The following is a 27,064-nucleotide window of genomic DNA, read 5'->3' as shown; positions in this document are numbered from 1 at the left end:
AGCAAGGAACAATTCCAGCAGTGTTATCAGGAGCAAACAGGCAGAGTCATGGGGCCCCATCTGCAGGAACGAGATCACAGCCGTGTTGCTCGCCTTCCTTCGCGAGCGTGGACAGGCCGTGACTCATTTAGCTGGCAGAGGGATGGCGATTCTCCAAAGCATCTTCTAGACTGCCATCTTATTTATTGATAAAGACAAGTGACACTATGTAATCAGGCAGCATCCTCTTTTCTTATTATCACCCCATAAATCCAACAGATGTTTACGCTCATTTAAATATATTTTATTTCATAAATAGATACACTACCAGTCGAAAGTTTTTTCATGTAATATTGTGAAATATTTGTACTATTTAAAATAACTGTTTTCTATTTAAATATATTTTAAAATGTAATTTATTCCTGTGATCAAAGTTCAATTTTCAGCATCATTACTCCAGTCTTCAGTGTCACATGATCCTTCAGAAATCATTCTAATATATTGATTTGCTGTTAAAGAAACATTATTATTATTATTATTATTATTATTATCAATATTTAAAGCAGTTGAGTACATTTTTTCAGGATTCTTTGATGAACAGAAAGATCCAAAGATCTGCATTATCTGAAATAAAAAGCTTTTGTAACATTACACACTATACCATTAAAACCTTGGAGTCAGTATAATCTATAAGATGTTTTCAACATAACAACTCAATTAGAATGATTTCTGAAGGATCATGTGACTGGAGTAATGATACTAAAATCAGCTTTGAAATCATAGGAATAAATGAGATTTTAAACTATATTCAAATAAAAAACAGTTATTTTAAATAGTAAAACTATTTAAAAATGTTACAGTTTTTGCTGTACTTTGAATCAAATAAATGCAGGCTTGGTGAGCAGAAGAGACTTCTTTAAAAAAAACATTAAAAATCTTACTGTTCAAACACTTTTGACTGGTAGTGTATATATTTAAAAGATTGTTTATGAAGTTTCATTTTACACTTTACACTGCTATAACTGCTTCTAATTTTAATCACCTATTTCGTCTCACGTGGTTACCACTTTTTTCATCTCACAGCCTTTTTTGGATGAAAAAAAGGCTTGTGACTATTATTAATAAAATGAATGTGACAGCTGAGCAACTCTGGAGCCTTTTATAGACTCTCAGTAGAACAAGATGGCCTCCTTCATTCACAGAGGACACCTAGCAAGGCTTCCTCTTAGCGTCATGCTTCATCCCATCTACATTTTCACCCTTTGTCTGTAATTCAGCACAAACAAACAGTTCTGCCTGTTGCCAGGATGCCGAGTTCAAGTTTCTGAGGTATTTGATAGGGGTTTAGAAGGGTCAATGGTTGAGGCGAACACCCTGAGAAGACTGTTTTTGTAGTGGCCTCCCCATTTGTTCCCATCTACGACCCATTCTGTGGCTTCCCTAACAAGAAGAAAGTAAGAAATTAGGTAAATGCTGATCCTACGTACAATTTCTACTCTGCTGAAAAACACAATAATCAGTGCAGACCACTCTACACAAGCTGCAGAAGATTGTTGTGCATTACTGTTATCCTGGCCAGAGAATGACTGCATGGCACGCTTTCTGTAACCCTGGAGCTACTATGCCTGCTTGAGATTATGAGCACCACAGCGACCTCAACGACCCTTTCTTTAGAAGCAGAACACAGAGCACTCACTGCGATTAGCAAACGTTCCGTTTTGCCTAAAAAAATAAAAGTATTGTACAATGAGTGTTGACTATTAATATGCAAATACCTTAGTGTGTGAATATCTGCTCCCCTGGGAAATTCATATCAGAGACCTTCACCCTGACTGTGTCCTTCTCCAAATAACCGTGGCGAGTCGAGTCAAGTCGAGTCGTCGGGACTTTCTTGGGTATGAATCTTTTCAGACTCTGCAAAGTCACAACTTGTGTTGTTATTCTTGGGAAGTAGAGCCAAACTCTGTATGAGATGGTTCAAACAAACACAGTAAATCTTCAATAAGTTCATCAGCCGGAGACATTGTTTTGAAGTCTGGCTATGATTTATTAAGCTTTTAAATGCTTGAGGCCTTACATTTCTCAGCATATCTGATGTTAGGTCAGTGCCTGGCGGGAAAAGTGAAATATCCTCAATCAAACTTGATGCAATTTTGCAGATCTATCCACCTTTTTTTCTTCTTGTAAGAGTGGGCGCATCCATTTTATGGGTTTGGCTTCCAGTATCAACTGCGTCCATCTATTTTTAGTTGTACAAAACAGCTTGATTTGCTGCTTGATATTGCAAATTGGTGTGTCTTACCATATTATTGCAATGTATTATCATAATTATGAATAGTTTGTTTGTAGTGCAGTTTTTCCATTTACTGTTGTCCTTCTAGTAATTTCTGACCATACTCAAATGAATTGCATAGTTAATGCACTACTGAATACGTTGGTCTGCTAATTTATGCTGTCTAAACCATGTAAAATACATGTGGAAGATGCTAAATCATATGGAGAATGACTTAGTAAGCAAGAAAGGGTGCAAAATTTTGACAAACTAACGTTAATAGGTGGTAAAGATACGTACAAGCACTATTAATTAAGATATTAGCCTAATATTTCACCTACCTGACAGGAAATGATAAGCACAAACACAAATGTTGTGAAGATTCTTGACCTGGAAATCCTGGTTCAGTTTGGTCAACGCCAAATGCCTTTAGTTCCTCAAGACAGTTTTTTGCACTCTTCTCCTTGATTTGCTATAATTTTTGGCACTCTAGTACTCCAAATGTTTTAGCTAGGTCTGACCGATTAGTACACCCCAAAACATGACAATAATTGATCATTTTCACCAGCAATAATCAGCAAAATATGTGAGCTTTGTTCATTTCAGTGCCATTGTTTACGTTCAGTGCCGCCAATATCAGTCGATTGATGATACCTCGTGAAAACGCGGCTAATAAACCGGAAGTCCTATAAGCTTTCTTCTGCGTTGAAGAAAAATATGTATAGAGTAGCCTAAATGCACGCCTTGGGGTTTTGATTAAAGAATATTCGAATATTGAATTTTCCTTTTACTCTGTTTTGTTATAGAGACGTCAAATTCTCCCAGTCAAATATGCTAATTGCATATTTAGTCAAAGGAAAACGGCGTTGGTCTACTATATATAGGCTAAATCTGTTAAATGTCATGAGTTTCATACAATAACCACTAGGTGACAGCCTTCACTTCATCAAGATATCATGGCAGAGAGACACTTTCTGCAGACATACAGTAGGCTATGTATGGCAATACAAATTGAAAATTTAATTTGCTGTAAATTGCTGATGGTTTAATGTAATAGTTTTTTTATTATCAACACTGCAAAATGATTTCTTACTTAGTAGTTTTTGTCTTGTCTTACAGTTTAAATATCTAAACATTCTTGAGAAGCAAAATGTCAAAATTAATATGTAAAAAATGAAAAATATCCACCAATGGGGTAAGAAATCATTTTGATTTTCAAATGAATCTTGATTTAGGAATGTTTGGAAATTTGTACTGGAAAACAAGACAAAATTATTGAGTAAGAAAACCAGCTGTTTCTGTTTGAAGATACAAGGCAACATGCAGGATGTAGAACTACACAGTGGTCTAAATGAATAGAAAACAGTGGGGGGAAACATTAAGCATTTGCCATCGCACGGGAAATGCACACACAACATTTGATATAGAAGATTACAGGTTTTAGTACAATGCTGTTGCCCTTTATATTCAGAAAACAGCACACCTCAAGGTCTAGCACAACTTTGCAAAGGCTTATTAAGTTTGTGCACTGAAGAAAAGCGGTAATGTAAGACACATACTGTACAATGTGTGCGCCTATCTAGTAAAGGTTGCTGCAGATCTTATCGTGGAAATATAACTCCTTCTCTTGAAACAAGTTCCCTCGAGACCAAAAAGGAAAATCAATTGGTTTTGGCATGGAAAAGACAGCAATTGGCAAAATATCAAGCTCTACAGGTTCTTGGCAAGCATTATACCTCAAGGTGCAAACCAAAATCTAAAGTGAAAGGACTGAACATGTAGACACACATTATAGCTTTAACACCACTATAATAATTACATATGCAGATATTGGTTTTGTATTTTGAGTTGGAGTGAGTTAAACTTAAGCTTAATATGATCAGATATATGTGATAGTTGACACTTACTCAACTGTTCAGTTGCATCTGTGATTGTGTGTTACACAGGAACTCATGTGGCATTTCCTTTAGTGCTGTATGACACAGCAGCTCTGAAATGAAGGGTTGTGTCTTTAAAAGCTGTCATGCTTCACATGCACCAGATGGAGTCCGGCACTAGCAGGACATGATGGGAAGGACACGCCAATCCTTTCCAAAGAAAACAAACTGGGTGTGGAACGTGTACAGAAATGTCATGGTTCGTTAAAGGTAAGGATCTTACAATTGCCTTTGTCACTGTAAGGGCATTGCCATACATGAGAGAGACCAAAGTTCTCTTTAAATGCACCTTTTGATCTTGCACTTCAGAAAAAAAAAATAATAATAATAAAATAGTTAATTGTTTATTGTTTATATACAAAAAAATACTTATTTTTTTGTGACAATATCGCTTTACGCACAGCTCTCAATTTGTGCACTGCAAAATAAAATAAAATAAAAATTGTTCCACAAGTTTTACAGTAAAAATATAGTAAGAGAAAAAATTATTCTCTTTACACACAGCTCTCAAATCTTGCACTGCAAAACAGAATAAAAAAAGAATAAAATAAAATAAAAATTGGTTTACTAATTTTCCGGTAAAAATATGGTAATTTATAAAAAAACATATTCTCTTTAAACACAGCTCTCAATTCTTGGACTGCAAAATAAAATAGCATAATAAAATAAAAGAAAATAACAATTATTTTACAAATTTTCCAGTAAAAATATAATTATAGTAAAAACATATTCTCTTTACACACAGCTCTCAATTCTTGAACTGCAAAATAAAATAAAATAAACAATAGAATAAAATAAAATAAAAATAGTTCTACTAGTTTTCCAGTAAAAATATACTTATAGTAAAAACATATTCTCTTTACACCCAGCTCTCAGTTCTTCTTACACTGCAAAATAAAATAAAATAAAATAGAAAAATAGTATAAAATAAAATAAAATAATTTTTTTCTAGTTTTCCAGTAAAAATATACTTATAGTAAAAACATATTCTCTTTACACACAGCTCTCAATTCTTGCAATGCAAAATAAAATAATATAGAAAGTAGTATCAAAAATAATATATTGTTCTACTAGTTTTCAGTAAAAATATACTTATAGTAAAAACATATTCTCTTTACACACAGCTCTCAGTTCCTACACTGCAAAATAAAATAAAACAAAATAGAAAAATAATATAAAATAAAATAAAATAAAAATTGGTCTAGTTTTCCAGTAAAAATATACTTATAGTAAAAACATATTCTCTTTACACCCTGCTCTCAATTCTTGCACTGCAAAACAAAATAACATAATAAAAAAATAGTTTCACCAATTTTCCAGTAAAAATATGGTAATAGTACAAATATATTTTCTTTACACACAGCTCTCAAAATAAAATACAATAGAATAAAATAAAAATTGTTCTAATAGTTTTTCAGTAAAAATATGGTAATATTAAAAAATATATTCTCTTAACACATAGCTCTCAATTCTTGCACTGCAAAATAAAATAAAATAAAATAATTAATAAAATAAAATAAAAATTGTTCTACTAGTTTTTCAGTAAAAATATGGTAATATTAAAAATATATTCTCTTAACACACAGCTCTCAATTCTTGCACTGCAAAATAAAATAAAAAAAATTCTACTAGTTTTCCAGTAAAAATATACTTATAGTAAAAACATATTCTCTTTACATACAGCTCTCAATACTTGCACTGCAAAACAAAATAACATAATAAAAAAAGTTTTACTTTTTTAGTACAAATATATTTTCTTTAAACACAGCTCTAAAAAAAAATAAAATAGAATAAAATAAAATAAAATAAAATAAAAATTGTTCTTGTAGTTTTTCAGTAAAAATATGGTAATATTAAAAATATATTCTCTTAACACAGCTCTCAATTCTTGCACTGCAAAATAAAATAAAATAAAAAAATTGAATAAAATAAAATAAAACTTGTTCTACTAGTTTTCCAGTAAAAATATACTTATAGTAAAAACATATTCTCTTTACACACAGCTCTCAATACTTGTACTGCAAATCAAAATAACATAATAAAAAAAGTTTTACTAATTTTCCAGTAAAATATGGTAATAGTACAAATATATTTTCTTTAAGCACAGCTCTAAAAAAAATAAAATAGAATAAAATAAAATAAAAATTGTTCTTATAGTTTTTCAGTAAAAATATGGTAATATTAAAAATATATTCTCTTAACACACAGCTCTCAATTCTTGCACTGCAAAATAAAATAAAATAAAATAATTGAATAAAATAAAATAAAAATTCTACTAGTTTTCCAGTAAAAATATGGTAATATTAAAAATATATTCTCTTAACACACAGATCTCAAAATAAAATAAAATAAAATAAAACAAAACAAAATAAAAAGTGTTCTAATAGTTTTTCAGTAAAAATATGGTAATATTAAAAATATATTCTCTTAACACACAGATCTCAATTCATGCACTGCAAAATAAAATAAAATAAAAAATAGAATAAAATAAAATAAAAAATTCTACTAGTTTTCCAGTAAAAATATGGTAATAGTACAAATACATTTTCTTTACACACATCTCTCAAAATAAAATAAAATAAAAAGTGTTCTAATAGTTTTTCAGTAAAAATATGGTAATATTAAAAAATATATTCTCTTAACACACAGCTCTCAATTCATGCACTGCAAAATAAAATAAAATAAAAATGGTTCTGTTTTCAAGTAAAAACAGTAATAGTAAAAAATGTTCTCTTTACACACAGCTCTCAATTCATGCACAACAAAATAAAATAAAATAAAATAAAATAAAATACAGTAAAATAAAATAAAATAAAAACATTTCTACTAGTTTTTCAGTAAATATATGGTAATAATAAAAATATATTGTCTTAAAGGGGTCATCCGGTGCCACATGCACTTTTACAAGCTGTTTGAACTGACATGTGTGTTAGGAGTGTGTGCACACAACCACCCTAGAATGACAAAGAAGTAGTTTTCCTACAACAAATGATAGACAGTAGTGTTTTAGTATAAACCCGCCTCGAGTGAGAAGTAAACTGTCAGCCATTGTTTCGACGCTGGAGCAGAATGTCGCCTAAGCGAGTGTGGTGTACAGTTGATGGCTGTAACAGCAAACACAGCAGTCATTTACTACCGACATCTGAGCCGCTGAGGACACAGTGGCTGAATTTTATTTTTGAAGGGAATGTGCCGCCGATCTACCTAAATAGGTTTATGTTTACGCAAATCATTTCTCACTAGTATATGAGAAGCTGCTGCTGAAAAATATTCCTGTCTCATCTTCACCAGTGTAATTTCTTTTTCTATAAATCTTTGCTAGTCTTTTTCTAATAATGTGCTAAAGTTAGCGTGTTTCAAGATGAATGAAAGTGTAACTTACAATCTCAGAGAACATGGTTATGTCATTTTCTCTATGTAAATCCGTCTCAATATAATTCATAATAGCACGTTTATAATGAACAATGCATTAAGGTGATTGTTTATTTACAAACTGTGTACGTTGTAGTAAAACTACATTAAGCTTAGCTTTGTAACGCTATATGGTTTAAAACGGTGTCTGTTAAGGATCATGAAGTCATGTACAATTATTTTAAATCGTTTTGGATCAGTTATAACTGCATTAAGAATGGTAACTTTAACGCAATACATGTGTCAATACAGTGTTTACAGCCAGCAACCGCATATGAGTAAAGATAACACTCACATTTATGTATTTCAGTATTACGATGGCGTGGACTTTCGCTCCGCCTCCCTCACATCCCAGCACCAGTACGAAAGTCCACAACACCAAACCCCTGACGCTGATTGGTTGGAACACTGTTTGTTTATCTGTGGAAAGGTTGGTAGCACCGAATGTTTTTTTGGCATATCTCGGACCCTAGGTTGACCACAGAGACGCGTTTTTTTTTTCAGACAATTTATGGGGCAGGCAGCGAGCGGATCGTGAAGAAAGGTCAGCTGAAAGTGACACTTTATGTTTCAGGCTTGAAATCGCTGATACAACCTCTAAAGGGCCAGGTACTGATATCACTTGCTGAGAACAGAGCCATTTTTTACCAGATAAAATAAGTGTTTTTTACACTACCATTGAGAATTTTTAATCAAAGTATATTACAAACTTTTCATTAGGACCCTAATGCATTAACTTGTGGAAAATGGGCATCGGATGACCCCTTTAAAGACAAAATACTAAATAATAATTACGAAAATGAGAAACTTTTATTGCCATATAAAACCAAAACATTGTACTTGGTTGTTTAAATAAGCTACAGTGTCAACATCTTACCTGTAAACGTAGTGTCTCATTGTCCATTTGAATTATGGAGCATATAAAACTAGCCGAGACATAGTTCTTAGTTTGATAGCTGCCTTGGGACAGATGAGAATGAGCATAAATGTTTCAGACAAGAGTCATGCAGTGCATTGGCAGGGCAGCGCAGCTCAGCTTTCTGTTCAACATGCAGCTCTACACTGGCCAGCATGCAGTTCATGTTCCATTCTTGTCAATAATTACTTTTGATCTAGATATTGCAGTAACAGTAGCGATCAGGTGCAAAGAAAAACTGGTTATTTCAACATACTGTGTCAAGGAAATGAATGACTAAATAAAGTATCTGCCTACATGAGTCTGCTTTGGGCTTAAGCTGTTCAATATAATGTATTTAGTATATTTATATTTGTTGGTAGTAACAATGGTAATAGGATTGTGGCTTGTGTGCAGAGCTGGGAATGAATTACATCAGCATCCAGATATACCTGTTTCACCTGTACGACAGAAAGGTAATAGTAAAGCACACTTAACCCTATTGTGTCCAGATTCAGAGGGTCGTTTACAGTCTAACCTTGAATATAAAAGTCTTGCCACGTTGCAGAATGGGAGGTTCTCTAAAAGTTGAGGGCGTTGTTTGGTCAACATCTGAAGGATTACAACATGCTGACACATATTCTGAGCATCTTGCAATAACAAAACCGTCAATGCCAAGACTACAATATTATAGATATTCAGAATTTTTTAATAATAAAAACCTGCAATATTCCCTTTGGCGAGCACTGTTGTTATTTGTAAATTATCTTCATAAAAAGTTCTCTTAAAAAATGTCTTTTTTGTATTCTCTACAGAGGCTGAGGTTTAATAAGAGCATTTTTATCTGTGTTTTTGATGATGTCAAATAAATAAAAAACTATATGTCATATATTCTGATATTTAAAGAACAATCAATCAAAAAACATAGTAATTGTATTTTATCTGGTGTGATCTTTGCTGAATTCATTCTTGAATTCTTTAACAGAACTAAAATGAATTTTCATGCCATTTATATGTAGTTTTATAACTAATGATCTGCTGCATGACAGAAAATAATAAAGTTGCACAAGTTGCATTGGTCAAACACTTAAGGCTTGATTCCCAGAAACAAAAATTGCATGATTTGATATAAAAACAAACACATAATGATTGATTCTTAGAAATTTTAATACATACATTTTTGTTTATGTTAAAGATATAGTGAAAATGGTGGGTTCTCAAAAATATAATGAAGTTGCATAATTTGACAAACAAACAAAAACAAAGTAAATAAAGCAAGTAATGGGTGATTCTATGAAAAATAGCAAATAAATAATTTAATTGCATTATTTGGTCAAACAAACAAACAAACAAATAATAGTTTATATGTAAAAAAAAGAAGAAGCATGATTTGACAAGCAAAAACAAAAACAAAAAACAAGTAATTGCATGACTAAAAATAAACAAACAAATAAAAAAGCAAAAACAAAAAAGTAAACAATCAGTGATTCTAAAAAATAAAATTTAATTACCAAACAAGCAAACAAATAATGTTTGATTTCCCCCCAAAATTGCAGGATTAGACAAACAAAGAAATAATGGTTTATTCTAAAAAATGAAAAACAACAACAACAACAACAACAAAAACAGGCTTGGACAAGATAAAACAAACAAACAAATAAATTATTAATTAAAAAATTGCATGATTGGACAAGCAAACAAATAGTCGCATGATTGAACAAACAAACAAAAACATAGAAGTAAACAATTTAATTAAAGTTGATTTGCATAGTGCTTTTCATGGTACAAATCATTGCAAAGCAGCTTTACGGTCCGTGTACCTATGTATAATTGGTTTTCTCGTTTTTGTTTTCAAAACAAACAAACGAATAAATGATTGGTTTATGCAATATTTACATTTTCTCGGGAACACAAAAACGAATTTCATTCATATTTTCAATTTTGTTTTCATTACACGTCGTTCAAATGCAGATATTAAAAAGTCAACAAAACCAAATCGAAAAATTAGAGTTTTTTTTAACAAAGCGCATTTTAGTACACCGGAAGCTTGCTGCTGCCGCTGAAGGTTTTCACTTGAGACGGGCGTAAACATACGGAGCCCGCTGTGTCACCTGCAGGAGAAAAATAATCAATCCGTGGCGAAGGTTTTGCAATTCCTCCCGAGTTTATAAACCGTTTCTGAAAAATTATAGAGTTTGGAGAGGAGAAGGTAAAAAGCAATACAAAACTGTACCGGTTATGTTAATTATTTTGCTTTCAAACTGAATGCAATGTAATAATATATATTTAATAATAACATTAACAGCATGCATCTATCTCTGGGTGAAAAGCTTATAATAAAATCACCAAAATATGTCTTCATAGAATGAATAGTTCACAAACACATTTCTAGGTTATTTAAAAATAGAACATTCATGAATTATTGTATTAGAAACATTTTACTGTCTTAAGTGCTCTCATTTATTAGCCTATAAATTAAAATAATAATAATAATTACTATTAGTAGTAGTATTATTTATTTACGGTGATGCAAACAGCTTATATACTGTTTCAGCTATTAAAATAGTTCAGTAAAGTGGTTGCTTCATTTCGTTTTTTTATTAAGTTAATTTAGAAAAATGTTTAGAGCATTTTATTGTTCGTTCAATATATATATATTTTTTTAAGTAACGACCAAGCAGCCAGCGGCAGACAGTGAGTTGATCATAGCTTGTGTTTGATCAGTTTTGCCTTCTCAAATCATCATGACTTGCCTACAATAAAATCTATATGCCTAAAAGTGTTCAAGTATAAAACAATCTTAATTTCAACATTAAACTAATATAAAAGTGTTTATATTCACCTCCTGTGTTTTATCCCATTGGCAAGTAGGCTATTGTAAAATAAACGCTAAAACGCTTGTGTTTTCTGAGTCAGTGTCTCACAAGGATGAAGTTGCCGATCGCCATTTCCTCTTTGGACGCGCCTTTAGAGAGAAATTAATCTTTACAGACTACATAATGAAATAGTTTTTGTTTTTGATTTGTTCTCTTTCGTTAAGTAATAATTTAAAGCTTTCTATAAATATCTTGTCTGTGAGTTAATTCGCTGAGTTTTGCTGAGAAGAACTCCTGTTGAGATGACATGAGGGGATCATGTTTGTTTTCAATGTTTCAAGCACCGTTTGCAACATTTTGTTGATATTGTGAGTGCACACAAATAAAAGTAGACCATTTACAGTTCCGAATAATGTATTACTCGTACCTTTATGAGCAAAAATAACGGAATATTTTAACTGCAAAAATGCAAGTGATTGCGCTGGCTCCTCTATGTCCTGCAAAGCGGCTCTCAGCACAAACGATTGCATTTGTGCCTAATACCGCACATTTATATTATTTTAACGTTGAAATTAACATTGTTTTATATTTTAACTCTTTTAGGCCTAGATCTATATTTATTTTAGGCAAGTTGTGATTATCTGAGAAGGCAAAATTGATCAAACACAATATGATCAACTCATTCTCTGCCGCTTGGTCGTTACTTTAAAAATCAAAAACTTATATTTAACGAACAAAAAAATGCTCCAAATGTTTTTTCTAAATTAACTTAATAAAAACGAAACAAAATATAATCACTTTGCGTTACATACAAAACTGGACTATTTTAATAGCTGAAACAGTAGTATACGCTGTTTTGTGAGAAGAGGGGGAAAAGACGGGTTTGGTCGGATTGGGGCCCATATTACTGAATTCTGATAAACTCGGGCCAGCATCTAGGGCCTATAGATTTGAGGCCTGTGCAGGGTTCTTATGTCTGTGACAGCAATGCTCACCGTAAATAATACTAATAATTGTAATTATTAGCCTATTTTAAAGACAGTAAACTGTTTATTATAATGAATGCTTTATTTTTAAATAACCTTTTACAGCTTTGGAAATTATACTCATTCTTAACACGTAGACGAATGCATGCTTCACTGTTAATGTTATTATTAATTAAGGCCTCTTATTACATTGCATTCAGTTTGAGAGCAAAGGAATGACAACATAACCTGTAAATTATTTGTTTTGTATTGCTTTTTACCTTCTCTCCAAACGTTTTTTTTTTTACAAAATTCAGGCGATTTTATATTTTGAAAAATAAGGCAAAGCCGTTTGAAGCCGCTCTTCAATTATTATTTTATTTTGGTGCGTTAAAGTAGCATGATTCGCACTTACAAAATAGTCCTCTTTTTAGCGTTTATTTTACATTAATCATCATTAGGATAAAACACAGATGTGGTGTTTTAGCAGCTATTCTATTGGTTATTAATGTAAAATAAACGCTAAAAACATTGTTTTGTCAGTTGCATGGTCTCATATAGCCTACTATGAAAAATAAAGTTTAATAAAGGCAATACAATGCACCCAGCACCTATAAACAGGTAGCCTTATTGAATCTGGGGGCGGGGCCACAAATCCGTGAGTACAGTTTACAAACCCGTGGGAACTGATTGCGAAAGCGTGCGCACAGATTATGAATTTGTGGGTAGGCCTACGGATTCAAAATCCGAGGGAACGGTTTACAAAATCTGAGCTCCAGGATTGTTAATCCGTGGGCACGATTTATCAAACCGAGTGAACAGTTTAAGAATTCGTGAGTACGGTTTATAAACTGAGGGGACGAATTGCAAAACCGTCGCCATGGATTGATTATTTTTCTCCTGCAGGTGACACAGCGGGCTCCGTATGTTTACGTGTAAGTACGGGGCTCCGTAGTGCTCCGTATTTATGTTTTATGTCTCAAGTGAAAACCTTCAGCGGCAGCAGCGAGCTTCCGGTGTACTAAAACGCGCTTTGTTCAAAAAAACTTTAATTTTTCGATTTGGTTTTGTTGACTTTTTAATATCTGCATTTGAACGACGTGTAATGAAAACAAAATAGAAAATATGAATGAAATTCGTTTTTGTGTTCCGGAGAAAATGTAAATATTGCATAAACCAATCATTTATTCGTTTGTTTGTTTTGAAAACAAAAACGAGAAAACCAATTATACGTAGGTACACGGACCGTCGACAAACTAACAATCTTTGAATTGACCAGAATTGCATGATTAGACAAACAAACAAACAAATCACATGATTGGACTAGCAAAAGCAAACAAACAAATAATTGCATGATTGGACAAACAGACAAACAAACAAACAAATAAATAATAATTGATTCTTAAAAAATAATAATTTAATCTACAAAAAAAATGTTTGTTTTCCCCCCAAATTGCATGAATGGACAAACAAACACAAATAATGGTTTATTCTCTAAACAAACAAACAAACAAACAAACAAACAAACAAACAAACAAACAAACAAACAAACAAACAAACAAACAAATAAATAGCATGTTTGGACAAGCAAAAACAAACAAACAAGTAATTGCATGATTGGACAAAAACAAACAAACAAACATATAAATAAATAGCGTGATTGATCAAAATAAACAATTTTTGACTTCCCCAGATTTGCCTCATTGGACAAACGAACAAATAAAAAATAGTTCATTCTTTTTTAAAAAAAGTGATTGCACAAGCAAAAACAAACAGACAATGGCATGACTGGACAAACAAGCAAACAAATAAATCATGGTTGATTCTTTTAAAAAAAAATTAATTGACAAACAAACAAACAAACTAATAATGTTTGATTTAATCAAAATTCCATGATTAGACAAACAAACAAATAAATAATTGTTTATTCTAAAAAAAAATTGCATGATTGGACAAGCATAACCAAAACAAAAAAGTGATTCATAAATAATAAATAAATTCGTAAATAAATAATGTTTGATTTTTAAAAAAAGAGTTTATGCTAGCAAAATCTTTTAAACCTATTGGAATCACAGTGTGAATATTAAATGACACAGAGGCTCTGGAGTGTGCAGCTGTAATGCACGCACATTGAACTCCCAGACTTCCCATAATGCTCCAGTCACGTGGCTCACTTTATGAAGCCAGACTGTCAAATCTGAAACTTCCTGGGGTGCGATGCATTACATGCAAGCCCATGACATTTACTTCAGCCATGTAACTCGTCAAAGGATCGTGCGTTTGTAAAGAGTCAAGCTACTTAAAGCGATTAGCGCCGTGGGCAGTTGAGGGTTTGGTTGCGGAGCGGAGCGGGGTTTGTTGTTTGAGGAGGATGTGTGTGTGCTGACAGCGGCACAAGAGCGGCAAACAGCAGCTCCTTATATCTGTGGAGGAGCACGGCATGAAGAGATCAGGTAAGATCATCAGGTATTTAGTTACACGACTGTCGCGTGTGTGTGTGTGTGTGTGTGTGTGTGTGTGTATGTGTGTGCGCGCGCGATATAAAGTTGTTTTGCATGTTAACGAGCCGTCAGTCAAAACACTGATACATTCGATGACTGTTGTGTTTTGGCTCGTTATCTATTCACTCTCTTGCCTTGTTTCTATTCAGAAAGTCATTGTTGATCTTAGTATTAGGGATTATACGTGTTCATATGTTATGTACAGTTCATGTGTTATGAGTTAGCCTACTTATATTAATAGTTTGATGAAGTCATTTGCTTCTGCTGCATCTTTTCGAAAAGACCTCGATCTCAGATTACAGTGGGTCTGTCTTCTTATTGAAAAAAAGTGCTGTGATGGTACCATGGTATAGTGATATCGATACCATGGTGCTTTGATATAAATCATGCTTTGGATGATTACCATATGTAAACATAGTAATTCAAACTTCAAAAGAATGGCTTACACTATCCTGGTACCATCATGGTACCATCATGTTTTCAACTCTACCGTGGTACTTTTTAGTACTTTGGTATGTTCTTGCACGTGTCTGGTCTGATTATGTCAAAATGATGTTGAGAGAGTCCAAATCCAGTACTTATTTTGCACATCTGCTTATTATTTTGGAATTTTCCACTGTGAATCTTCAGCTGCTAACATTTTCTCACAAAATGCGTTTTCTAGCGTAAACCAGCTAAACCAGTTGAGGACCAGTTCAACAAGGCTGGGTGGACAGCTTAAATGGCTAAGACTGTGAACCATATATGGCTGTTTTTCAGCAGGGTAAAAAAAAAATCAAAGTGAAATATTTTTTAAATATTATTTTTCAAAATCCACACTGTATATTTACAGTTTGTGCTTTGAATGGACATACGGATGTGAAACTGAAAAAATTTGCAGAGTGACCTAAAATTGAAAAACTGTTAATAGAACTTTAAATATAAATAAATAAATGTAATAACTTTTTAACTATTTTCCAAAGTTTAATGTATTTTAATCTATATGTTACGTAGGTACGTAAGTGTGTTATGGTTTGAGGACAAGTGGTTTTACGGGGAATGAGTGGAACTGTAGAAAAAAAGAGAAAATAGATGAAAATGGGATTTTCTGTTAAGAACAAGCTAGTGATTATCACAAATTAATTAAATTGTTTTATTAATTAAGTTGTGGGGCATGGTTTAAAAAAATCATACAAATAAAAGGGAGCAAGCTGCAAATGGAGAGCACTTGTCAGACGAGTAAATCTGGATGTTTGAGACATTCTGGGCTGGCACTAACCTAATTTAAGTCATTAAAGTCCTTTGGAAATGTTCAGTATGAGCAATTATTGCATTCAGCAGTAACCGTAACACAGCTGTAGTCTAATACACAGATGTTCTGACTGCTGATCCACATGTAGCAGCAACATCGATCTTACTGTAAACAGCATTATGACAATGTTCTGACTAAATTCTTCCATAATGACTGGACGCACTGTTCTGGTTGCCTCATTTTCTCCTGCTTATTGATACAGCACAAAAATGACTGATCTGTCATCCTTTACTCATCCTTAGTTCAAAAGCTGTATGACTTCCCTCTCTCTGTGGGGAAGTTTAGCAGAATTACTCAACATCTCTCCCACACAATAAAAGTTTTTAAAATTTACTTTTACATGTTGTTTACAAATAAATGTGTCCTCCCTACAATTATAAAAATCCATTTACTTTTTTTTTAATCCCCAAAAAACCTAAACAGTCTCAATTATCAAGCCAATTTGATATTCTGAGCAGTATTATGTCATACTGCTCAGGCCCCGCCCACGACCACTGACAGACTGTCCTGTGTTAGCATATTTCCACTCATTTGTGCCATTTGTGCTCTGTCTGCCATTTTCTTCGCGCTTAAGCAGAAGTGAAAGTGAACATAAGAGTCTTCATTTTCTCCCTACATCAGAGCCACTGAGGACGCAGTAGATTAGTTCTGTTTTTGATGCTAACGCAGCACTGAAAACATACAAAAAAATAAGAAGGGAGGAGTGGGGCTCATTATCATTTAAAGAGACATTGCTGAAAACTGCTGCGTGTGACTAGGGATGCTCATATTGACCGTTTAACCGTTAACCGACAGTAAGAATTTTAACCGATTATTACTATCAGTTGAACGGTTTAAAAGGGTTTTTTTCTATTATTATTTTTTTTTACGTTTGCTGCATGGTGAAAGAAATAATGCTATTTGTAAGTTATCTGTTTACTCACGCGCACGTGTCGACACGTGCAGTGTGGCTGTACAGACATATTTCGCTTCACCTTTACTTAGTAAACAGATGTAGTATATGCAACTCAATGGCAAGTGGCGTTATTGGGTTATCAGTGAATCCGTGAGTGAATGTATTCAAATTCTGAATGAATTATAGTCTAGAAAGTGCGCAATAGGCGCTCCCGTTACAATCACTGGAAAGCTGTCACTCATCCTAGAGTAGTTCATCGCAATCTCATAAACTTATTAAAAAGTAATAAAATAACCTTTAGACTGCACAATTAATCTCTTATTTATATAATGCCTACACTTTCTTTGTTTTAATGAGAGAGTTCGCGAAAGTGTAGAAATCAGCAAAACTGAAACCGGCACTTTGAGTGGTGAGTGGATTGTAACATAGCCTCCTCTGATTGGCCACAGTGATAATCAAATCAACATACATGTCTGTGATTGGCTATTGCTGAACGCTGTAAAACACGCGCTTCTCCACACGCATATGACAGTGGATGGAAGTCCCGAACCGCAAATTGAAAGGGTTTTTGTGATGGTGTTTTTTTCGCGGATCTAAGAGTTAACAGGCAGCGGTCCTGCCTATCCGTACAGCATGTGGACATGTTAAAAACTAGGCACACTGAGGTATTGGCTGGCCTGCTCTATATTTTTATGTCCGACGAGAAGAATAAGACCGGTACAGTTCTTCAAAGCGCATAAAAGGATTCAGTGTGTTTTAGTTTTGTCATCTTAATTAGGTAGTTAATTTATACATTTAGTGTAGGCCTATTTATATTATTCTTTTTTTTTTTCATTCAGATTTTCTCTGTTCTCAGAACCGCTGCTGATGCGTGATAATTTGAGTATATGTCAATACAGTCTTTGTTGTTGCTCTGTATGCTGCTGTTTGCACGTTAAAAAAAAAAAAAACATTTGCTTGTATTTTTAATGTCATCACAGATACTCGTGCATTCTATTTTTATTTTAAACTAATTTATTATTCTAATTTTATCAGTTAACGGTTAATGTTCGGATAACGAGCAGCGGTTGTCGGTCAGGAAAATTAACCGAAATGAGCATCCCTACGTGTGACACTGAGAAAATATTAAGGAGCACCAGTGCGACTGACCTGATTAGCATATCTGTGTTTGCGCTGAGGGGAGGTTTAAATGTTTCCACGTGTTTTTGCAACGTTAAGTAATGTATCACAGTCATATCTCACAAATCCTTTTATAAACAAAGTGTAGAAAGAGAGTTTCATTGTGCAGTGTAGAGAGCTTTGTTGATTATAATGGAACAATGTGAGATTGTGATGAACTAAGATGAGTGACAGCTTTTAATAATTTTAAGGGAGTTTGTAAATGTGATATTGATTTAATACAAAAATTCTTCTAAAAGTGACTTCTGTTGTCTGACTATAACACTGTTGCCTGATTTTGCTCTATTTTGTTGTCAAAAATAGTTTGAAACTAATCACAACTGAGCCGCTGCGCATCTTCATTCAAACACAGCGGTGTTTCGTTTATGAATGAACGTGCGTTTTTAAACGAATCTAGTGAGTCAATGTTTCAATTTCCCATTTATAAGGACAGTCACTTGCTTTATTCTAGGGCTGGTCCGAATACCATGTTTTGAGCTTCGAAGCTTCGGTGGGAGGGGCTGAACATATTCTTCTCTCTAATAAAGGCAGGAATCTCTATATGTCTTTCTGTTTGCATTTTTATTATGTCAAGAACAGTTCATCCAAACAATTTTTGCTGTGGACCCAAGGGAGTGCAGTGTTGCATTTTGTTGCAATATGGACACAACACGTTCAGAATTAATAAATTGTAATAGAACATTGCCAGTTGGAAGCGGCGCGCCTCACGCAGGCAGAGCTTATATGCTTTGAGAACGGACAGTACTTTTAATAAGGTAGCCTAACATTTTTTAACAAACAAATCACTCCCAAATCAGAAATTAGCAGCACAGTAATTATGGCGCAGTGTTTATATATAAATAAATTATTTATATCTAAATTATTTATAAATAACTATATATACATTATATATAACGTTTGTGTATATAAGCCTATATATAAAATACAATATAAAATACAAAATAAATGAGGCTCAAACATTATTAACAAATTTTCGTTTATTTAGGTTATAAAGTTAATTTAGAAATATATTTGGAACACTTTTTATTTGTTAAATTTAGGTTTTTGTTTTTTAAAGTAACGACCAAGCTGCTGCAAACAGATCAATTTAGCCCTCTCAAGTCATCACGATTTCAATTAAAATCCATAGATATAAAAAAAAACTTAAAGCATATCACAATATTAGTTGAATCGTTTAACCTAGATAAAAGTGTGCTATTAGGCACATATCCAATCGTTTGTGCGGAGAGTAAAGCTGAAGCGCGCTATGCAGAACATGGAAGCGCCAGCGCTATGTGAAACTTCATTTTTGCTCATAAAGGTAAGACTAATATATCATCCGGAACTGTAAAAAAATAATTTAAATAATTCAAATCGAAAACAAAACTCTTTCATTAGCTTTCAGGATTCATCAACTTCATCTTTGTTTCAAATACTAGTTCTTCTACAGTACTTCTTCATTCATATTTAAGCGCGAATTAGAACCGTTTTGAGGGGGATGCAAAGTGTATGAAAACCCCCCCCCCGAATATTCGAATCTCAAAATTTAAACTCGAATGCCAACGCACCGAACGAATATTCGAATAATCGAATATTCTGGTCCAGCCCTACTTTATTCCTGAATGAATCGGTCGTTTGAACGAATCAAATGAAAGAATGATTCAGTAATTAAATCAGTGACGTGCCGCCACCTACTGGCAGTTTTAGTTTAATTTTTAAAGTATCTTTTCAGTTACTTAAAGGGATAGTTCACCCAAAAATGAAAATTTGATGTTTATCTGCTTAGCCCCAGGGCATCCAAGATGTAGGTGACTTTGTTTCCTCAGTAGAACACAAACAAAGATTTTTAACAAAAACCAGTGCAGTCTGCCAGCCAAATAATAGAGGTGGATGGGCACCAAACCTTTAAAAGTAAACAAAAACATGCACAGACAAATCCAAATTACACCCTGCGTCTCGTGACGATACATTGATGTCCTAAGACATGAAACGATCATTTTTTGTGAGAAACTGAACAGTATTTATATCATTTTTTTTTACCTTTGATACACAGCCTTGGATGCCCTGGGGCTAAGCGAATAAATATCAAATTATCATTTTTGGGTGAACTATCCCTTTAAGTAATTTTATATTTCTATATTTAAAAATGAATCTCAACATAAATGTATGAATTTGATTGCACTCATGCCACCTCTGAGCCTCATTAAACATACGAAAATACAACTACAAGCCACTTTTGTGTTCTTCTGTGCCACCTCTAATTTTGTTAATACTGATTTCATTTGATTGGTAACTTATTCTTATTCTACTTGTTCTTATTCTGTTGTTTTAATTAGAAATTTAAAAAGCTTATAAAATATAGTTAAAAATTGACATAAAAGATAGAAAAATGACATTACAAAGGTAAAAACTAAATTCCCTTGTAAATTACTTTAAGGAGTCAAATATCACTTTGTGATGGGAAGGCTAATTTGTGATCAGATTTTTTTTATTATTGATTGGAAGGTGCTCCTAAAATTTTGACTGTGCTCATAAATTTTAAGTTAGGACCACAAGTGCTCCTAAAAAGAAAAGTAAGCGTAGAGCCCTGAAAAGGTTATTGTTTTACATGACCATTGAGGAATTTTAACCAAAGTATGTTGCAGACATTTCATGAAGACCCTAAAGAATCATATCAGCTTGTGGAAAATAGGCATCTGATGTCCCCTTTATGTACAAAGTATTACATTCAAATCATCATTCACTGAAAATCTTGTTTTGACAGCCTTAGTTACCATTCACATTTATTGAAAGATTTAAAACGAGTTTCGAAAGACGTATACCTGTTGTTTTCGAACGCTTTTGTGCACAAAGCCACATTTGGAACCTTATAATTTACGGGTAATAATGCCACAAAGGTGATACTCAAGCCTCTCAACCCTGAAGTTCCTCAGCTTTCCCACATCCATCCAACCTATCAGGTTTAATACGGAAGTTTTTATGGGTGCCCAGTCAAAGGTTGCTTTCAAAGAGCTCTGCATTTTGTAAGCCCAGAAAGCTTTTGTCCCTTGGCTTGTGACCAGTCTTTTGGAAAGGGGCAGCTACATCTTCCAAAGATCTAAGCAGCAGGAGAAAATACCCTTTAATAAAGCTCTTTTCATAATTTTTGGTATCTTTCATAAAGGATAAAGAAATAAATCGATGCAGCAGTCTTTAATATATAAATATCAATACACTACCAGTCAGTTTTTTTTTAAAGAAGTCTCTTCTGCTCACCAAGCTTGCTTTTATTTGATCCAAAATACAGCAAAAGGAGTAAAATTTTGAAATATTTTTTTTAATTTAAAAAACTGCTTTCTATTGGAATATATTTTAAAATGTAATTTATTCCTGTGATTTTAAAGCTGAATTTTTTTAGCTTTAATGATCCTTCAGAAATCATTCTAATATATTAATTTGCTGCTCAAAAAAACATTTTTAATATTATCATGTTGAAAACAGTGGAGTAGACTTTTTTTCAGGGTTCTTTGATGAATAGAAAGTTCATAAGAACAGCATTTAATCTGAAATAGAAATCTTTTGTAACATTATAAATGTCTTTATCATCATGTTTGATCAATTTAAAGCATCCTTGCTAAATAAAAGTTCAATTCTATAATTTCTTCCCTCCCCTTCAAAAAACAAACAAACAAAAAAGTTATACTGACTCCAGGCTTTTGAATGGTAAAGTGTATAATGTTACAAAAGCTTTTTATTAAAAGCTCAGATAAATGCTGAAAATGTAGCTTTGATCACAGGTAAACATTGCATTTTAAAATATAATCAAGTAGAAAACAGTTGTTTTAAATAGTAAAAATATACTGAACTGTTTTTGCTGTACTTTGGATATAAGTAAAAAAAATCTTTGTTAAAATAAGTACACTTTTATGTGTGTTGAAACCTTTTTGGGGCCACTTTAGTGTTTTGTGAGAGTTAAACATTTTTTTTATTTATAATTTCTCTTCTAATGGTGCATAGGATTAATAAACTGAAATTAACAATTACATTTTTGTATTTCTGACAAAGTTTTGGAACATTTTTCTGAGTAGATGTTTCATACCAAGCATATGGTTTCAACATAAGGTGTACAGTTAAACCTATACATGTGTTACTATTTTTAAAGAGCAGGGAAAGCAATTTAAAAAAGGCCAATAGATATTTATAGCATCTGGTTGGATCTCAGAATGTTCTGAGTTTGTTTTCAAAGATCTCTTCCCTTCTTTTTGCTTGCTCTTGCCAACGTTCAGTTCAGTTTGGTTAAGTCCTCATCTGTCACACTGCCAAACATAATAATCACAGACGCCCAAAATATTTAAAGTGCATTGATGGTCCAATTACATTATTTACTGTACGGTTTTGTTGCATGTATATGTGTGCGTAAGCGACATTCATCATTCAATAAGGTTAAAAGGTTGAGGTGTTGTGATTGAGGAATGGGATTACTGTCTGAGACTGTTTGTCTGTCACGACCACTGTTCAGCTAAATCCCTGCCTGCTGAAATATTAATGCAGCTCAATTATGTGATTACTCCGTTACCCTCAGCTGATGATGGATCGTCTGTATTCAACCCCGCAAATGCAGCTTCAGTGATTGGAGATGGCGGTTAGCATTAGCCCTCAGTGGTTAAAAAGTAGAAAGGGTGCATCTGAATAATTGTGTCAATTTTTTGTCGATACTGTTTAACTGTTTAACACTGTAAAGCTGCTTTGGCACAATCTGTATTGTAAAAAGCGCTATATAAATAAAGCTGACTTGACTTGACTTGACTTGATATACTATATATGATTCAACTGCTTTGTAGATCTCAATCTTGGGTGTGCTAGGAAGATTAATGTTTGAGAATCTTAGAACTAAAGCCTAAAACCAAAGCGTAAATAAGATATTTGTTGAAAATATAGCTAAATTGCATTAAATAAAGCAAGACGTCTCATACAAGTTTTTTTATTTTTATTTTTTTAATTAAGTCTCTTCTGCTCAGCAAGGTTGCATTTTTTTTTTTAATACAGTAATGCAGGACTATTGTGGAATAAAATTACAATAAAAAAAACTGTTTGCTTTTTAAATATATATTACAATGTAATTCATTGCTGTGAGGGCACAGCTGAATTTTCAGCATCATTACTTTTAGTCTTCAGTGTCACATGATCCTTCAGAAATCATTCTAAAATGCTGATTTGCTGCTTAAGAAATGTTTATTATTATCAATGTTAAAAACACTTGAGCTGCTTAATGTACACTGCTGATTTATAATCAATGTTGAAAACAATTGTGCTGCTCAATATTTTTTTTGTAACCTTTGATACTTTTTTCTTTGATCAATAAAAGGTTAAAAACGACAGCATTTATTTAAAATAGAAATGTTTTCTATCAATATACACTACTGTTCAAAAGTTTAGGGTCAGTAAATTTGTATTCTTTCTTTTTTTGAAAAAATGTAATACTTTTATTCACCAAGGATGTGTTAAATTAATAAAAAGTGATAGCATAGATTTACTTTGTAAGAGAAGATTTATATTTTGAATAAATGCAGTTTTTTAAAAATCTGTTATTAATCAAAGAATCCTGAAAAAAAGAATCACAGGTTAAAAAAAAAAATTGGCTGCACAACTTTTCTCATTTCCAGCATTGATAATAAATCGGCATATTAGAATGATTTCTGAAGGATCATGTGACATTTAAGACTGGAGTAACAGCTGATGAAAATACAGCTTTGCGTCGTAGGAATAAATTATATTTTAATGTATATTAAAATAAAAACCATTATTTTATATTGTAATAACATTTCACAATATTACTGTTTTTTTCTGTATTTTTGATCAAATAAATGCAGCCTTGATGAGCATGAGAGACGTCTTTAAAAGGCATTACTCATCAGTAAGTCTGACTGATACCGAACTTTTGAGCAGCAGTGTATTTCTGGAAATAGTGATACTTTTTTTTTTTGTATTTATTGATACTGAAGGAAAAGGTTCAGCAGAAGAGCATTTATTCAAAACAGAAATATTTTATGACATTGTAAACACCTTTACTGTCACTTGATGAATTTAATATATCCTTGCTGAATAAGTAATTTCTTTCTTTCAAAATCTGTCTGAGATTAAGAAAAGATAGACCGCGTGACTAATTTGGCAAATGTTTTTATTTCAAGTAATATTTGAACAGAAACACTCTTTTTCTCAAGAAATACAATTAACGGACTATGCTTTTTTCAGTAATTTACTTGTTTTAAAGGGATAGTTCATCCTAAAAATTCTCTCATTAATTACTCACCCTCATGTTGGTCCAAATCCGTAAGACCTTCATTCATTCTCAGAACACAAATTAAGATATTTTTGATTAAATCGAGAGCTTTCTGTCCCTGTATAGACAGCAACGCAACTGACACCTTCAAGGCCCAGAAAGGTAGCAAGGACATCCTTAAAATAGTCCATGTGACGAAAGAAGAAATTGTTAGATAAAGTCATTATTTTTGTTATATTTGCACACAAAATGTATTCTCGTCGCTTCATAATATTACGGTTGAACCAGTGATGTCACATGGACTATTTAGCAATGTTCTTTCTACCTTTCCGGGCATTGAACATGTCAGTTGCATTGCTGTCAATGCAGGGTCAGAAAGCTCTAGGATTTAATCAAAAATAATTGATTTTGTGTTCCAAAGATGAACGAAAGTCTTACGGGTTTGGAATGACATGAGAGTGAGTAATAATGACAGCAATGAACTAACCCCTTAATAAAACTCAATAAATAAGCTTCAGTGACCCAGGAGGTCCTATAAGGAAGCTTCATTTTATGACAGAAACTGCAGTAATTATTGACAAGGCTGTCAGTACATTAGTTGAGCCTATGTATCAGTCTGTTACTAATCTGCACTTCTCTTTCTTCTCTCATCCCTCAGTAAGTTGGGAGTCTGTGGCTCTTTGACTGGTGCTGTTATTGGTGCTGGCTGCCAGGTCATGAAGATCCGCTGGTCGAAGAAGGTGGCTCTCCTGGCCAAGGTCTGCTTCCTCTTTTCTCTGCTGTGGCTCTTCTACCTTCTTATAGTGCGTTCGTCCCCCCCATCTCTTTCTGATAAAGATGGTGAACGCGGCATCGTGGTCCGTGACCTTCCGCCCATTGAGAAGGTGGAGGAGGACTCCGAAAGCCTCCTTCGGCCTGTTTATGAGAAGCAACCGGCAGACCCCAACTCTCCCGGAGAATATGGCCGAGCCACTCGATTGACCCTCAGCCCTGAGGAGAAGAAAGAGGAGGAGGCCAGTATTGAGCGCTATGCCATCAACATCTTCATAAGCGACAAGATATCTCTCCATCGCCATATTCAAGACAACAGGATGCATGAGTATGTCTGGCACACTTTATGTCACACTGTTGGGCTAATTACACATCATACCACATAGCAATGCCTTAGAAACCACATAGTAACATGCTAAAAACACTGTAGTAACTGTATAGGAAAGCCTTGGCAATTACCTAGCAATAATGATCCAGAACATGATCCACCTAGCAACTATTTAGGACTATCCAGAACATCCCAGCAACTGCATAGCAACATGCAACTTAGTAACTGCATAGAAAAGCCCTGGAAACCTCCTAGCAACACCTTAGCAACCATTTAGAAGACCCTTGTAACCGGACAGCAACATGCTTCTTAGTAACTGTATATTAAAGCCTTGGCAACCACCTAGCAATGCCTTAGAAACCATTCAGATCACCCTAGCAAACACAACTGCATAACAACATTCAGAACACCTTAATAACTGTATTGCAACTACATATTAATGCCATAGCAACCACTCAGAACACCCTAGCAACTGCACAGAAACATGCTTCATTGTAACTGTATATTTAAGCCCTGGAAACCACCTTGCAATGCCTTAGCAACCATTCAGCACTTAACGACTGCATAGCGACATTCTAAGAAAACTCAGAACATCTTGATTACTATAGAAAAGCACATAGTAACCACCCAGAACACCCTACCAACCATACAGCAACATGCACCTTAGTAACCGTATGAAAAAAAAAAACACCTAACAAGGCCATAGCAACCATCCTGAACACCTTAGCAACCGCACAGCAATATGCACTCTAGTGACTGTGTGGAAAAGCCCTGGCAACCACTTAATAAAGCCATAGCAACCATCCTGAACACCTTAGCAACCGCACAGCAACATGCACTCTAGTGACTGTATGGAAAATCCCTGACAACCACTAAACAGAGCCATAGCAACCATCCTGAACACCTTAGCAACCGCACAGCAATATGCACTCTAGTGACTGTATGGAAAAGCCTTGACAACCACTAAACAGAGCTATAGAAACCATCCTGAACACCTTAGCAACTGCACAGCAATATGCACTCTAGTGACTGTGTGGAAAAGCCCTGGCAACCACTTAATAAAGCCATAGCAACCATCCTGAACACCTTAGCAACCGCACAGCAACATGCACTCTAGTGACTGTATGGAAAAGCCCTGACAACCACTAAACAGAGCCATAGCAACCATCCTGAACACCTTAGCAACCGCACAGCAATATGCACTCTAGTGACTGTATGGAAAAGCCTTGACAACCACTAAACAGAGCTATAGAAACCATCCTGAACACCTTAGCAACTGCACAGCAATATGCACTCTAGTGACTGTATGGAAAAGCCCTGGCAACCACTAAACAGAGCCATAGCAAACCATCCTGAACACCTTAGCAACCGCACAGCAATATGCACTCTAGTGACTGTATGGAAAAGCCCTGGCAACCACTTAATAAAGCCATAGCAACCATCCTGAACACCTTAGCAACCGCACAGCAACATGCACTCTAGTGACTGTATGGAAAAGCCCTGGCAACCACTAAACAGAGCCATAGCAAACCATCCTGAACACCTTAGCAACCGCACAGCAATATGCACTCTAGTGACTGTATGGA

General features: G+C 33.8%; 1 protein-coding gene across 1 annotated transcript in view; it reads left to right on the top strand.

Moving 5' to 3' along the window:
- Window positions 1-14,463: 14,463 nt before the first annotated feature.
- The window catches only part of poc1bl (POC1 centriolar protein homolog B (Chlamydomonas), like), a 36,153-nt gene continuing 23,552 nt past the window's right edge, over window positions 14,464-27,064 (top strand). The window contains exons 1-2 of the mRNA XM_073821567.1: window positions 14,464-14,728; window positions 25,038-25,478. Of these exons, the coding sequence (XP_073677668.1) occupies window positions 25,096-25,478 (383 nt within the window). The 5' untranslated portion in view covers window positions 14,464-14,728; window positions 25,038-25,095. The remainder of the gene's footprint in view (window positions 14,729-25,037; window positions 25,479-27,064) is intronic.

Source organism: Garra rufa, chromosome 17 (genome assembly GCF_049309525.1).
Source record: "Garra rufa chromosome 17, GarRuf1.0, whole genome shotgun sequence".
In the NCBI taxonomy this organism is placed as follows: Eukaryota; Metazoa; Chordata; class Actinopteri; order Cypriniformes; family Cyprinidae; genus Garra; species Garra rufa.
Note: the sequence above shows the minus strand (reverse complement) of the source record. Positions and strands in the feature narration are given on the sequence as shown.